Source organism: Platalea leucorodia, assembly GCF_965183815.1.
Source record: "Platalea leucorodia genome assembly, chromosome: 1".
NCBI classification, from domain to species: Eukaryota; Metazoa; Chordata; class Aves; order Pelecaniformes; family Threskiornithidae; genus Platalea; species Platalea leucorodia.
In genome coordinates, this window is record NC_138823.1 from 96,789,492 (window position 1) to 96,804,870 (window position 15,379).

Genomic DNA, 15,379 nt, shown 5'->3' on the forward strand with positions numbered 1-15,379 from the left:
TGTGTTTTCAGGTACCTAAGTTGGCCTTTAAGATCTAAACCAGAAAGCAATGTCTTTGAAGAACAGCCCAATATCCTCCATCGTGTAGCTTATTCAACTTCTGTAGTTTAGTGTGATCACCCAATAAAAACATGTAGAAACAGGAGTTTACTGATAACTTACGGATTTTTGGCTAGTTCACCCTTAAAATGACTGACAGACTGCAGTGATTCAGGCTCCTTTAAATATCACTGTGACACTCCCTTGACAGAACAGATATAAATCTCCACAGATCTTTGACCAAAAATGGTCGTAAGTTAATTATAACAGTAGAATCTTAATTTTTAGGCTTCACTACAGCTTGGCAAGGTAAGGCTAGCATTTGGTACTTGTTTAACTATTTTCCAATATTGCTATATCATTCTATAGCCATATATGGGCCAAGTTTTTAGACCTTCCTTGTGTACTATTTATCAGTGGATTGCTTATGTCCTGCTATAAGGAGTTATCATTGCTATTACAAGTATTTGCACATTAGAGACCCTAAGTAACTCTTAAGTACAAGTGAGTTCTGAAATCCGTGTATGAGAGCGTGGTGTTCTTCACAGAGCCTGATCTGTGCTTTGACTCTCATCTTTCTGGTAAGGGACCAGCCTAATACCTGAAAGTCTGGTGCTGCTCTGTTTTAGCCCTGCTTCTAGCTGCTTGTGTACTTGAGAGCAAGGATAGGAGATCCATCTATAGAAAAATGTCGAGTGAAATCTAATTCTCAGTCGTTTTGGCAATATGTGTTATACAATACTTCAAATAAATCCTACTCTATAGCCTGTATTTTATGTGGTGTTATATGTACTATACAGGTAATAGAACACAAGGTCTTTTTTTCTTCTTTACTATTGCATAGTCTCAGGAAAAGTGAGAGCAAATAGGCATTTCAGGTTTCCAGTGCAGGAGAACTGAACATAGCTCGCACAATATCTACGTAGGATGGTGTTTTCTATCTGTTTCCTCCATATTTGGCCACCCAGTCTGTTCTTCCATGTACTGGCTGAATTGTTGGTGGGCGAGTTAAAATAGTCATGTTTTTTGCTGCTGAATTGAAAGTAGGACCTGGTAACTGAGCACGAGCAGCTTTGGTTTTCCAGGAATAATCTGAAAGGAACAAGAACTCAGAATTAGTTATGACTCAAAAGGTATTTCACTCCTTTACAGATAAAAGAATGAGAGCTTAAAGGTGACTTGTGGTACTCAAGGATGCTAACACAGCAGGATGCTTTGGTCTCTGATATGCTGTCAATGCTTGTTTTCAGATAAGGTTAATGTTTCTTATAGTTTGTGTATCTTACTGCTAATTTTCATCTACTGGATACTTGTTTTGCAACAATCCCTTGAGAAAACATTGAGACTGAAATTCAGTGGAAAAACTGATGTGTATGTCTACAACTCTGTATCTCCTATTACAAAATGGCTACACAATGGAAGTGTTCTTTCCTCTATCATCTCAAGTATCTGAAAAAGCATATAATTATAACATTGCTAAACTTATTAAAAGCCGAACAGCCTAGACTGAAGGACAGCTTCTGGAGACCCTCTTCTTCCTTTTGAGATGTTATGCCTCTTCCTCCCCTCCTGCTTAGCTGAGAACTCCTGGTGTAGCTGGTGGCGAGTCCGCTTCATCTCCGTTTCCCATGTCTCTATAGATTTCATAGGATCTCTTCCAAGTCGTCAGGGTTTTTTATCCTTTATAGTGGCATCCACTCAGTCTCAGCCCCTGGTAGTAGTGTGCTACTATATTCCCGGCCTTCCTACCCAGATTTCCCCTTTCTGCATTTCAGATACTCACTACATGCTTAAGCTTCATGTGATTACTCTAATTGCCCTGCTGCAGGGGCTCGCTGCTCATGGTTTTCTTCATGTTCATCACCAATTCTGCTATCTTTCCAAGCCTTTCAAGTCAGTCATTTGGGACCTCTCTTATATATATAAGAAGAAATCCTGTTAGGATTTGTATATATAAGAAATATATATACTCCTAATATACCTTACCATTGTTTCCTTAGCATGCCTAAAGTATGTCTTGCTGCTTCCATTCCTACTTTCATAGTTTAGCCTTTTGTTAGGTATTACTGATACTTTTTTTTGTGGCAGGGGAGGTTTAGACTTCTTCACTGAAAGGTTAAATTTCTTCACCCCGAACTCAAACTGGGGGTCAGATCTCCACCTCTTTGAAAACTAATTCTGTTCCTTTTTATTGTAGGCTGGCAATCCCTATCTTTCATCAGCAAGTACGATTCCAGCCTACCCTCCCTTGGCAATGAAGGTCAATTTTCTTGGGTCTTGGCATTGCATTTTCCTCAGAGAAACTGATCTTTTATACTGCATTAAATTATTTAAGCTATGGCATTAAAAAACTTAACAGAACAAATGAAAAGAGCAAAAACAATTGAAAGCATAACTTACTTCACTTTGGATAATACAACACAAAGGGCCACCAAAAATGTTAATGTTCAAATATTGACAGATAGGAGATAAAAAACTGCCATTTGCTTCATCCTTATCTCTCTTCCCATGCAAGTCTGCGGAGTGTAGGCTAAATGTGAGGAGTTTAAGCAATAGGATTCTTGCTCTTCTCCAGGACATGGAAGAGTCTCTTAATTGACTTCCGTCTGCCAGCCTTTCTGACTTTTACTACACATTTTCCATTTCTAATTACAGATTAACAGTGAATTTATTTCCCTTTGGATCACCATAAGTAATTCCTTTTCATTCTCACTATTCACAGCAGTCTAGAGATAGTTGCAGATTTTGTCCTCCTGTGAACGTCTTGATCCACACACTGTGACAAATCAAAACTCTCGTCGTTGTGTTTCAGTGGCGAGTTGGTAAGATAATGAAGTGCAGCTCCAGCCTTCCCTGGTGGGTTTCTGATCAACTCAGACTCAGAATATGCATACATTTAAGTGTATTTTATATATGTGTGCCATCTCCTTCCTTCCCTCTCTCCCTCTCAGAAGTCACTGGCAAGTTCCTAAGGGGAACAGGTAACTCAAAAGAGCAAGTCAGCAAAAAGACAACATTATTAAGCAGGACCATATCAGACTGGTCTGCGATAGGCCCTTTAGCTAAACAATTCACAATTAGTTTAGGGCCTTGCTCTTTCCTCCGAAGTAACTAGAGAAGTGTGCTGTTGGGTTTTGGACAACGGCTCTAAATCTTCATTCACCAACCAGTTTCTCCTGCATCCTGAGCACTTCCGTTCATCTTCTCTGAGTCAGAAACATATCAACAAAGAAGGTGCTCAGAATGTCATCCATACCGCAGAGGATCCAAGGGAACAGTTACCTTCAGAACAGATTTCACATTGTTTTTAGCTGATGAACGGAACAGTCTTTTAATGTGTTTGTTAACGTAATCTACAGCTGTAATGTAATCATTTCTGTATCATAACTCTTAAGAACTGGTCATCTGCATTCTCTTGTTTGGCTTTTACCTTCTGTAATGTAGCAACATTGAAAGTTTCACTTCCTAAAGCACTCTTGTGATATTTCATGGATACAAGAGTAGTGTCATCTCAGTATCCACAGACTTACATAGCCAGCATACTGAGATGAAGACAAAGTGAAAACCTGCCTTACATGACCACTGCAGAAACCACAGGCCAACTAGATAGGGCCAGTAAATAAGAGAGCAAATAATTTGAATTTACTGCTTATACCGTATCTGTAACATTCTTTGTGAATTTACTAAGTCACTTGATGAAGGTCTTTGCCTTTTTGGAATTGTTGAGGCCACTGTAAGCATGGATCAGCACCATTCAATTGCATTAAGTGACATTAAACTGATTAAAGACCCACACAAGAAAGCTCCAAGCTACATGAAAGTCACTGTCAAGAAAATTCCTCCAAACCCCCTCAAATCTAAGGCTTTTTTAAAAACATGAACTTACCTATTTTGCATACTTACTAGTTGGTGACTGTACCAACTGCCACTAGCTACAGAAATCATGGATTTATGTTTGTGTCCAATCTACATGACCATTTGCTATAGACTTGTGGAGTTAACATATTTTTACAATTCTGCTTAGCCCTTCACCACTAATGAACAGTAGTTTAGCAAATGGTCCGGATCTTCTAGAATTACAAAACGTTTGCGCCTTTATTTTCTCTTTTACCTAACAAATAATAGTAGCAATAGTTTCTCTGGGTATCAGGACTACCTCTAGACACCTACATTCAATTCACTTACGTTAAAAACAATTTATGCCCTAGAATTTTATTTACACAACTTGAGGAAAACCTCACTAAGGGCTAATAAATCTTTTAGGAAGCATGGGGAATGAACATTTCTCTTTGTCCCAGATATGTATGGTATAAGGATGTTTCTTACCTGATACAGGTGCACCAAGAGGAGCTAGCTGTATCCGTTGTCCAGCTGATCCAACTTCTTTTTTATGAAAGGAAGGGATATATACTCCTGATGGGTTGTAAGCAGCACCACTTACAAAGCCAGGATTTCCTGTTGACATTACAGAGTTTTAGTATTTTCGGTTGCGTTCAGAAAATATTACCTACTTTTTATAGTCACTTCAGAATATATTTGCAGTACCACAAGAGTAAGCATGTGTTCTTTAAAAACTCCCCAGTGCTTGTCTGATGAAAAAAAGTATATATTCATTCTTTGCTTTGGACCCTTTACAGCACCTAACAGACTCGCTAAGCTGCAGATCCAGTACATCTGATATGTAATTTAGCAGAAATAAAGACAACAGAGCAGGATGAACGTTTCATTAGTACTTTCATTCAACTTAGACCACATAGAAAGGTTTACACTGAGTTTTAGAGAAAGGCAGGATCTTACCTTCTACTTACAGCTACTTGCTTTACTGGAAGCTGGCTTAAGTACTTCAGCAGTTGAAAACTAGCACTCAACAGTACTCTTGTGCTCAACATGTCTGGCCTAAATCTGTCTAAAATAATGGAACCAAACTTCTCTTGTGGGAAGTGGTGCACCACTTGAAGCTGACTTTGCTGGTTCCACAGCTAAAGGCCTGCTATAAAAGTCAGACCCAATTACCCTCTTTCTTTAACCCTGGTTATAATTTTATTGTGCCTAGTTTTGGTCCAGATCTTTCTTTAAAGGAGTGCTACCTTGGGAAGGTTGACATAACCATCCTCATTTGGAAGCTGAGAAACATTGTGCATTTACACACAAAATTAGTACTGAAATTATTGTCCAATGGCAGAGTGATCTGTTACAATATTTAGACTCCCTGTTCCAAGAAAATCTCTTACCTTCTCCATGTCTGTCATCACCTGGGACAGTGTTAAGACTGTGCTGGCACAATGTCCAGAGAGAAGTGCCTTTCTGTAGTGGTGTGGTTCTGTTTTCAGTAGTATTAAATTTGTGAACTACAAGGCCATACACAGTAGTTTTAATTTGACCTTTATCAAGTGTGAGCATTTCTATCATATTATTATTCAGCATGCTTTCAATGGTAGTTGCAGTAAAACACGCAATATCCGATTTGACAGTTTTTGTTTCCTAAATCTCTGGCCTCAGTGCAATCCCAAAATGTTCCTCTTCACACAAACACTCCCAGTCTTCTATGATAACTTCAGAGCTCAGAGCAGTGGATCTATAAGCTGCAAAATTGGTCATCTGCAAACCCAAAAAGGCATCCTCAGCTAATTACAGCTGTGTTGGGTCATTGCATAACTCCCTGTTCAGGAGCACTAACAAAAAGCATTCAGCTAACTCAGTTTTGCCAGTCTCCCCAAACTGTCACTTCTGTCAGTCCCGCAAATACTTGGGTCTCCATGTGGCTTCCCTGTATCCAGTTGATGCCAGTCTCCAGCACAGTAAAGAACGACACAAAAGTCCTAGTGAAAAATACAACTTTATTAAAGTGTTCTAATGAAATTTAACTTTCTTGTAGTCTTTAAGTTGTTCTTCCTTTGCCTGAAAAACAAAAGCAGCAGTTTTAGTGGTTCGTTCACCTGCCTGTGCACATACACATCTCTTATTCCTTCAGTTCCTAATTATTTCAGTGGGAGTGGTTCATAGCTCTGACAGTTTAGTAGCATTCTTAAAATTCTGAGGTCTGAAAGTAAGAACACGACAGGCCTCAAGTAATATAACCTCAAAAAGTCTACTTCAGTCTGCTTCTTAGCTACAGCTCAGCAAAGCTGCCTGTCTGTCAAAAATTGCTCAACCATTTTTTGGTTCTCCTTACCTCTCGATGTCCAATGTCCTTTGTGAACCCTTTTGCAGGAAACAGAAGAGTGCAGCCAGGAGGAACAGCTTGGGTGAAACAGAGAGGTCTGGAGGGGTGATCTTTTGTTGGATGAGAACAAGGGAAGGAGGAAAAAAGAAGTTCAATATAAAATAACAGAATAACTACAAATAATTAAAAAAAAAAAATCCTATTGAAAAGCACAGTTCCTTACCTCTGACCACTGCTGTACAAAAGAAGGGGTTCTTGCTGTAGAAGTATTCATCCATCAGGCATCCAGGAGGTCTGGCAGCAGGTATATAGGCAAGCACTCGTGGCCATGATGTCAGCAAGCGTAAGCGTGGCCCAGGCTGTACCCTCTACCTCAAACAACACATACCTTGTTCTTCATAAAGTCATTGAATCATTTGAGCTGGGTAGTGAGTTCAAAAAACCCTATGAATAGCTGCAATGAGACGTATCGCGCAGGCAGTACACACCAGAGGGGCCAGAAGCCGGGAGAGAGGTGAAACATTCCAGCGGCTTTGCAGTGCTCACAGCGAATAGTGTGTTGAGACACAAACTAGGCTGCCTGGAAACCTGAGGTTTCCACCCTCTTACACTAAGGTAACTCCACCAAAATCTATGCAATCACAGTGCTGTAAAATCAGTGTAACGGATAGAGAATCAGAATGCAAGTCAATGGTGCAAGTCCCAAGCGCTGTTATGAACAAGCAGTCTTTCAGGAGAGCTACATATACTGCTTTAGGATTGCTTCCTCCCCGGTATCCAGCAGCAATGCAGTGACATGCTGTGGATTATAAATAGGGTAGTAAAATATTCTCTTTAAAGCACAGTAAGTGCCAAGGGTCCAGAAGAAGTCACAATGAAGAGAGCAGGGTTTGACAAATCAGATTACAGATGAAAATGAAGTATATGATCATCTGGAATCTGCATTGTAAGTGCAATTTTTACAAGAAAATGTAATATTTATATGAAATGTGCCAAGAACCATTGTTGTAAATTACCTTTTGGATCCTCTAATTTTTCGTTTAACCTTTCTCTGCATGATAGCTTTTCAATAGGTATAATTAAGTTCTCATCTGTAGACAAGGAAAACGAAAGGAAGAAAAAGATGGAAAGACAGAGCTTTAGAAAAAGCGTATGAAGAACCTGGCTAGGTGATGTAAAAGAAATGAGGGAAAACAAAGCAAGCAAGAAAAAATACCTGACATTTTTGTAACTATAATGTCTCAATCCTATGTTTTCTCAAGCAGGAAATGTTACTCTAACAAGTTACTTTACAAGGTCCTTTCTAATAATGGAATAAAAATGTGATTTACCAACAATGCAATCACATTCCAGTCACACAAATACATAGATCACAAGTTTAAGCACTCAGGCGTATCTGCAAAGTTGACTGATCATAACCTTACAATTCTTCATAAATAAAGCATTCGTAACTATGTGGTCCTATCTTGTTTCACCTTAGGACAATGTTGTGGATGAGAAAAAAAAATAAGCACTTAAATAAACTAAATGTAGTTATTTAAACAGTAAACAGCCCAGTATCAACTTTCACTTCTGTCAATATGAAAAAAGGAAACATACATAATTTACATGTGTTGTATTTCCATGATGGGTTCTCCAGCTATCCTGGTTTCGTGTGTGTCTGTCTTAAATGTTGTTGCCTCCCCATATGTGAAGCATTACATGCAATTTAAGATACTGATGGAAACAATACCAAGTATTCTCAAACATACAAAATACTCCGGTTTAGTTTTTTTTTTTTCTTTACACTTTTGGTAGATACCCAAAGTAAGCCAGTAAGACAAAAACAGGATTTTTACCATTAGCATTCATCTTCATTTTATTTTCAGTGCAATTCAGTAGGCAGATGTCTAGCTTATTGATGCATACTTTAGGAAACAGCTCTTTGCCTTTTTGTGCCTAATTCCCTTGCAAGACTATTTTATGAATATATTAATTAATTCTGAGGCACCCAGATACTACATTTCGGAAAACAAAAAGGTACGTATGATGATTGCTTAAAAAAGTCTGTTCTGTTCTAGGTAGGTGCTGTTATTTTTCCACTCCTGAAATCTTCCACATAATTTCAGATGAACAACTTACAGCTCACCTGACTTTCAGAGAGAAAATCAGGTTTGTTGACACTGCAGAATGGCTACTAAAGTTCTATTAAAAAGGGGTGCAGCACCTGCATATAAACAAACCTTCTAAAGTTCTTTCTGTACAAGCACGTAAGGCTGGGTGGTTTATTGGCATTGAAGTATGTGGGAGTGACTGATGCTAGCTGGACAATGGCTGCAAAGTTGTTAACAAGGTAACCTCTCGTAACAGGGTGATGGGACTGTGTACTTAAAGTATAGGGCTTGGTGGTCAGAAGGCAGATTTTAGTCTTGAGTCTGATGCTTTCCTCAGTGAAATTTTAGATAAGCCGTTTAGCTAGTCTCAGTTTTCACTCTATAAAATCCTGATAATAGTGTTCTTCACAAAACGTAGTACCAAAAGGCACCTTACTGCAAGTTCCTTGCTGGGAATAAGGGGACTTTTCATGCAGCAAAGTATTCAGGACAAGGCTAGTAGATTGTTAAAATGCATGTTTAGAATATTAGGCAGTACGTCTATTACACGAGCACACCACCCACCATCTTGTTTTCGCATGTGAGGCTGCTGTTTGATAGCGTGCCACAGCACACTGACCAGGCAGTAATGAGGTCAAACTATTTGCTTGAATTAACACAGCAAAATAATGGTCTGAGAGGATTACGGTCAAAATTTTTCTTGACAGAACTTTATAATAGGGGCTGCTCTATACTTCCTTTATGCTTTGAAAACAAAATACATAGTTTACATATGAAGAAGTTATTTTCAGAGTCTGTCATTAAGAAAAAAAAAAGTTAGCCTAGAAGCTAAGCCTGACCACAGAAGTTAAACCAGATGGTCTTAACTAAATTAATGAAATAAAGTATGATGAGATATAATGTGACCACTTTTAATTACACTTTTACCTGTAGAATTTCTGTTGAAAGTCACCCCTCCTCCAGTATGTGCCAACGGTTTAGGAAACAACTGGTTGTTCCAGGTTCCATGCGATCCTTCTTTACTGACTGCTACTAAAGAGACGCTCTTAGGGTTTACACCTTAGAAAACAAATTATGGAAAATGTTATAAGTATCAATTTTCAAACATAATTCAACCAATGAAAATCGGACATTTCTAGAACAGTAAAACAACACTGAATTATTTGTGGTATAATGTAAACACCATTAATGAAAAAGAACAATGCCCATTGATTAGGTTAGTTTTTTCAGCCAAACCATGAAAACTAGAGACACTGATTTAAGATCAATTCTCTTCATGCTTCCAAGAGAACTTTTAAAAGCCTTTTTAGTACAGCTACTTGGTTTCTGTAAAACCATAATCTCATTATTGGTATTTTTGACTCTCAAAACAATTAACACAAATTAAAAATACCTATCAAAAACCAGGGTTCTCAAGGCTGAAAATAAACCATTTATTCAAGAGGTAAGTTCAAAAGTAGGACAAAGAGGTTCTTGTTACTTCAGCATGTTACAAGCATTACAAGACGTAATGGGATTACACAGCATGAAGGCAGCTCCCAGATCTAGTGGTAACAGAACTAAAGTAATACAGATAACAAATATGATTCTTGGAGCTATTATTCTCTTAAGAGCTGATATTATTTTTTTACATCTAAGCCTTTCTTATTGAAAACTCCACTAAAACCAGAGAGACATTAGAAGAAAAAAAAGGTTAAAAAAGATATGAAATATAGATGAACTTTCCATTTCTGTTACCTTTAGATAGGGAGAGGCCCCCCTACCTCCCACCCCCTTTTTTTTTTTCCCTTTTGGACTTAAACTCTTGAGACTCTGGGCATCCTATTTAACATTCAAGAAGTGATTTCATATTCAGAAGTCATCACTGGCCAATGAATTCCTGAGAAATTAGCGATACATTGTAACAAAACAACTTGCCTAACAATGAGGAATTCCTCTGTGAGTCACCTAAATTCTCCTATGTGGATTACAGTAGAAATCATAATACACATACTGTAATTGTGCAAACCATGATGGCAATAAAGAAAAGATACTAAGTGAGACACCAAGGCAATCATTTGATTATAGAATATATTCAGAATACTAACGGAAGGCAACATTCCCTTTTCTTTCTCCTCCTTCCCATTCTTACTCCTAGCAATTACATCATTTTATGTTATTTTCCTGATAAAATCACCCAGATTTAGACTAAGCTAGCTATCTATTTTTAAGGAGGATGACTGCCTTGGGAAGGGAAGCGAGTGGGTGAATTCCAGCTAGCGCAAGTGGCTGATATTTCTAAACTTCCTACCAAGAAGGGTAACTGTGCTTATCAGAACTTTTAAGTTCAAAAAATCCCAAACCTCCTGATACTGCAAAACTGGGAACTATGCACTATATATTTATATATGAGTCGTTTCTTTAGTCCTCAGATACACTTGCTTATGGTCAATCAGGATATATTCTTAGGAATCCAAGAGATCTTGGATTTATATTACTGAGGGTTTTATATGTTATTGATCATAAGAGGGCCTTTGAAGTTTTATGGTGTACGAGCAGCGTTGAGCTCCCTTCCATGTTTAAATAGCCAGGACCTTCTGCATCAATTGTGACGAGATATGTTCTGGGAAAGGCATTTAGTCCAAAACTTGAAAATCTAGCCTGGTTATGAAAAGTGAAATTACCCAGTGTGAAATCTAAAGTTTAAATGTACTGTATATAGGTTGTTCACAGCTTGTATTTTCCATATGTATTGACTTTTACCCTTACCAGGTAGGTATCTTGATTGTCTTAGATAGTACTGTTTTGCTGATGTATTTGATCTTCCAGAATCATTTCTCCTCAGAACCTTATTTTCCCCTCCTGGCTGGATACAGCATGAAGCTTTTGGTTCTGGCACACTGAAAAATCAAAATGTTCAAACAGTGTGACCAACAACTCCAGCTCAGAATATCACAAGCTGACCCTAGCCTGAAGAGTGCAGTGCTTTCCTCTTATCCTGCCTTCATCAGTAGAATTTATTCCCACAGAAAGTAACAGCCAAATCTCATACTTCATGAGAGAGTTTGACCTGGGACTTCAAAGAAAGAAAGCGTATCCAACAGTGCTGAATAAAAGCAAACGTGGATAACTGTAGCAGACCTTTCCCTAGCTTAACTGACAAAGAAAATGAAGTTAGTATATCTGATTTTAGTAAAACACACAGTTTCTTAATAACATGACAAACACCTAAACCACACAGTGCCTGACAACTAATTTGATTCAGTTTGGGTATTACTGGCACTGTATCAACACCACACCCAAAGCTGGTCTGCTCACACAGGTCTTTGCATTCGTGCAGGCTTTTGGCCACTTAAATTTTAGCAGATTTGTCCTAATCAATTTATAAATCTACTGGAAACTGTTTACTAAAAAAATTGTGATTTTATAATTATAGGACTTACCTAAAAAGACATTCCTTGGTTTTCTTTTCTTTTAACAGTGCAATGCTAGGCTTCTTTGAACACGACATTCCAAATTCAGTGTCATCCAAGTCATCCCAGCTGTCCACAGCCTTTACCAAAGTCTGACCCCATCGTCTTCTGCAGCTTTTAGGACCTGCTGCACCATTCTGAGGGCCACTAGCTGCTTGTTTCTATTTTAAATAGGGAAAAAAAAAAAGCTTCAATTCAATTCTAAAATTCCGTACTTTGTGTCTGGTTCACTTCCTGACTACTGCTTAAGAACTTTGAGAGAATTTTTCCTATTGTGTTGTGCCTATGTTGGTCATAGTCTTAGAATGATTTTAAGCACAAAACATAACAATAATGCTGGCAGGTATTCTGAGTGTAGCTTTTTTGGACTGTCATCCTTAAATTGCTCAAATCTATCTGAAGTATTGAAGTTAACATTCTTTTTGCAGACCCAGTTCAGTGCTCAGCCTCTGCTACTGGTACCTTGCTGAACTCACGCTCTCGACAGTGGTAGGTGAACTGTCAAGAAGTAGGGCACAGTGGTGCACAACATTGACAGCAGACACACTCAGAGTTTATAAGTGCCAATTGCCATGGCCCCAAAGTAAATACAGCAAATAACAGAAGTTAGGCAGGACTTCCCTTAACGTTCTCTTCCAAAGAAATGTTTACATTTTAAAGCTGTCCTTTCGTCTTGCTTTCCAGTATTTTCTGAATACCTATTATTTTTTAACATACTTTATATTGTAGTTCAGTGGGTATAAGTGGAAAGCAAAAAGAAGATCGTAAACCAAAGTTTAATATTCATCTTGCTAAAAATCTTACAAGCTTAGGAATCACGTGAAGTGTCGAGTTCCGTATGATTACAAGTGTTGCTCACTTTGCAGCTATCTACTAGTAGCCAACAGGTGGTAGTCAGAGAACTGCCGTCATAAACAACACACTCAGCTTTCTCAGGTATTTTCCTGCTTGAGGCAAGCAAAGTTCTCCCTTTCCACTTCTCTATTGTACACTAACAATATTTTTGTGAATTGTTTTTCAAAAGTCAATATAACGATATTGTTGTAACTACATTACTGCATAAGCATGACAGTAAAGGCTATTATAAATGAACATACATCGTTGTTACAAGCAATCTGTTCTTCTGATTTGCTGTAAAATTTCAGTAAGTGGCCAGTTATATCCTTAATTAGTCCCTAATTATCTATCTGTATTTCCTCTAATAAAAAGTATGACAATTTTCAAGGGATCGCCTGGTTGAATATAAGACCTTCTAATAAAACCACCTAAATATTTATTAAAGACAACTTACTGGCGATGAGTTTTTATTGATAGTTGGAAAAAATGGTTGTGCCTGTGGCTGCTGCTGTTTTGGTACTTGCTGGTTAGCTGTATTCTGAGGCAACTGAATTTGCTGGAGAGGCTGGTGGTTAACCTTTGACAGGGGCTGTGGCTGTGTTTTGTCAGGTACATCAGGTGAAGACAGAGGTTCGGGCTTGGATATAGCTTCCAGTTTAGGTAAAGCTGGCTTTGGCTCTGTTGGCTGAACTGGTTTAATAGGAGTCTGCTTCTCCAGATACTGTGGAGGAGGTCCTAAAACTTGGCCGACTTGAAAGTAAGCGTACTTCAAAGCCTGGAGAAGAAGATATAACATACTAATTTTACTTCAAAGAGTTGACTTTGGTAACCTCATCAAGGATCGAAGCAGGTTTCTCAAGCATTTGCGCAAGCTCTACAGCACAAATGCAAGATGGATGCATAATGAGATCGTATGTAAATAGTGTGTATTGATAACTGTCAGTTCTGTATTTTAAACTCTTCCCATCATCTAATTTAGTAAGATGGATCCCCTTGTACATGTTACAGCAGTCACGTCCTTTCTTTCCATGCTTTACTTCTACGTTTTGTGGAGTCTGCATTTTGAGGTGCATTTTACATTCATCACCATTCTATATTCATGCAGTAACAAATATCAATTTTAAAACAGGTAGTCTCCACTACCTTTACCACGTGCTTTATTATATGTTTCCACTGCTAACTATGTTTTGGAAACCCAATGAACAGCTTTTTTTTTTTTTTTAATCTAAAAAACAAAAAATCCCAGAAGTGTGGCGATTGCCGTTTAATATTAATGTATGGGTTTTACAATTAGAGGATATTAACAAGCAAAGTTTCCCCTTCATTTTCTTATCACCAGCTTTCCTTGTTTTGTTTTGAAGTACATTCACTGTGCTTGCTGTGCCTTCATGGTGTTTATTAGGAAACTACAGTGTCTGTCTTCAGGCAGATGTGCATTTCATTCTTTCTCTCTGACCTTTTCGTGTCCACCACTAGACACACAGCACGGACATACCTTACTAACACAGCTCCTCCTGTGTCACTCTCTGCTACTCCTTCTGGGTAGGATCCTACTCTTTGTTAGTTCTCAAAGAGATTTTTTTTTTTTTCCCCTCAGCTGCGCTTGAGAATTGCTGCCTTTGTACACATTTCCATGTATGTGCATTCAGCTCTCCCTTTTGGCTGTGGATTACACAACTGCTGCAGTTGCATCATTGACAACTCACTTGGGCAAAAGCTGGTTATTTGCTTTCATACAGCACCATGCAGTATTCTGTGTAGAGGTATATAGCACCTGACTACAGTTAGATCTCAGTGACCGTAACAATAGATATGCTTTATAAAGCGGAGAGGAATGGTTGCTTTACTTGGTACCATCTGCTTAACCACTTCTGAATCAGTTACATTGCATCCACCTAGGATAACTTGCAATATGTCTTTTTTCTTTCCCAACTGTATTCCCCTTTTATACTTTCTAAATAGGATTGCATTAGGTATGAATACTCGAAAGAAACCCCCGTCCGCAGTAGAATGTAACCACCTTTGGTACTTGAAATATGTTTTTTTAAAATTAACTTGGAGAAAAACTCTGACCTTTGTGACCTATTTGTATGTTCTTCACAAGTTCTTTCCTTATCATTTAGTACAGTTTACGTCCCATCTCCAAGTAAAAATAATCCCTAGCTCTTCCATACTGCATTCTATCTGCAGCTTCACGAGAAGCAAAGCTTCATTTTCAATATCCCCCTTTGTTCAGACGGGGGAGGAAAAAGGCGGCGGCAGAAGTGAATTATTGTTACAATTCAGCAAACTTGCAGCTCAGATTTTTCTCTGTCCTGTACAGAGAAAGTTTTAGAACATGCCCATACAGAAGACAACATTATAGAAATAACTAAAGAGTTTATGATGTCCGCTGAGCAAGGTTTAGAACGTTCTCTCCTCACAGCTCAGTCGCATTACCATCACAGCGTTCAAAACGAGGAGACGTTTCTCTGGCCATCAGTATTATGACAATCAATTGGTTTCTGTATCTACAATTTTTTTAACAGTGCAAGAAAATTCAGTCTTATACTTAATCATTCAGCTGCTCAGACCTGACTTGCTGTAGGTCTCTTCTTTGGATTCCAGTTCAGCATATCACTCATAAGCTGTATTGCTTCATTGCTTGCATTTGGGATGAGAGTTTTTAGGCTTATAGGGACACATTGTGGGAAACGGAAATTCATGGCAGAAGCAAGGTGGTATCCTTCTGGCCAGTCACTCTGTTTCAAAGGAAAGAAAAATGAGTACCAAAAAAGAACAAAGACTATATACCT

General features: G+C 38.3%; 1 protein-coding gene across 1 annotated transcript in view; it reads right to left on the reverse strand.

Moving 5' to 3' along the window:
* Positions 1–976: 976 nt before the first annotated feature.
* Positions 977–15,379, reverse strand: part of MAK (male germ cell associated kinase) — a gene marked incomplete at its 3' end in the record, with an annotated part of 30,868 nt that continues 16,465 nt past the window's right edge. The window contains exons 8-15 of the mRNA XM_082307639.1: positions 15,158–15,325; positions 13,039–13,359; positions 11,718–11,908; positions 11,044–11,174; positions 9,223–9,354; positions 7,219–7,293; positions 4,366–4,494; positions 977–1,131 (exon numbers count right to left, since the gene is read on the reverse strand). Coding sequence (XP_082163765.1) covers positions 977–1,131; positions 4,366–4,494; positions 7,219–7,293; positions 9,223–9,354; positions 11,044–11,174; positions 11,718–11,908; positions 13,039–13,359; positions 15,158–15,325 — 1,302 coding nt within the window. The remainder of the gene's footprint in view (positions 1,132–4,365; positions 4,495–7,218; positions 7,294–9,222; positions 9,355–11,043; positions 11,175–11,717; positions 11,909–13,038; positions 13,360–15,157; positions 15,326–15,379) is intronic.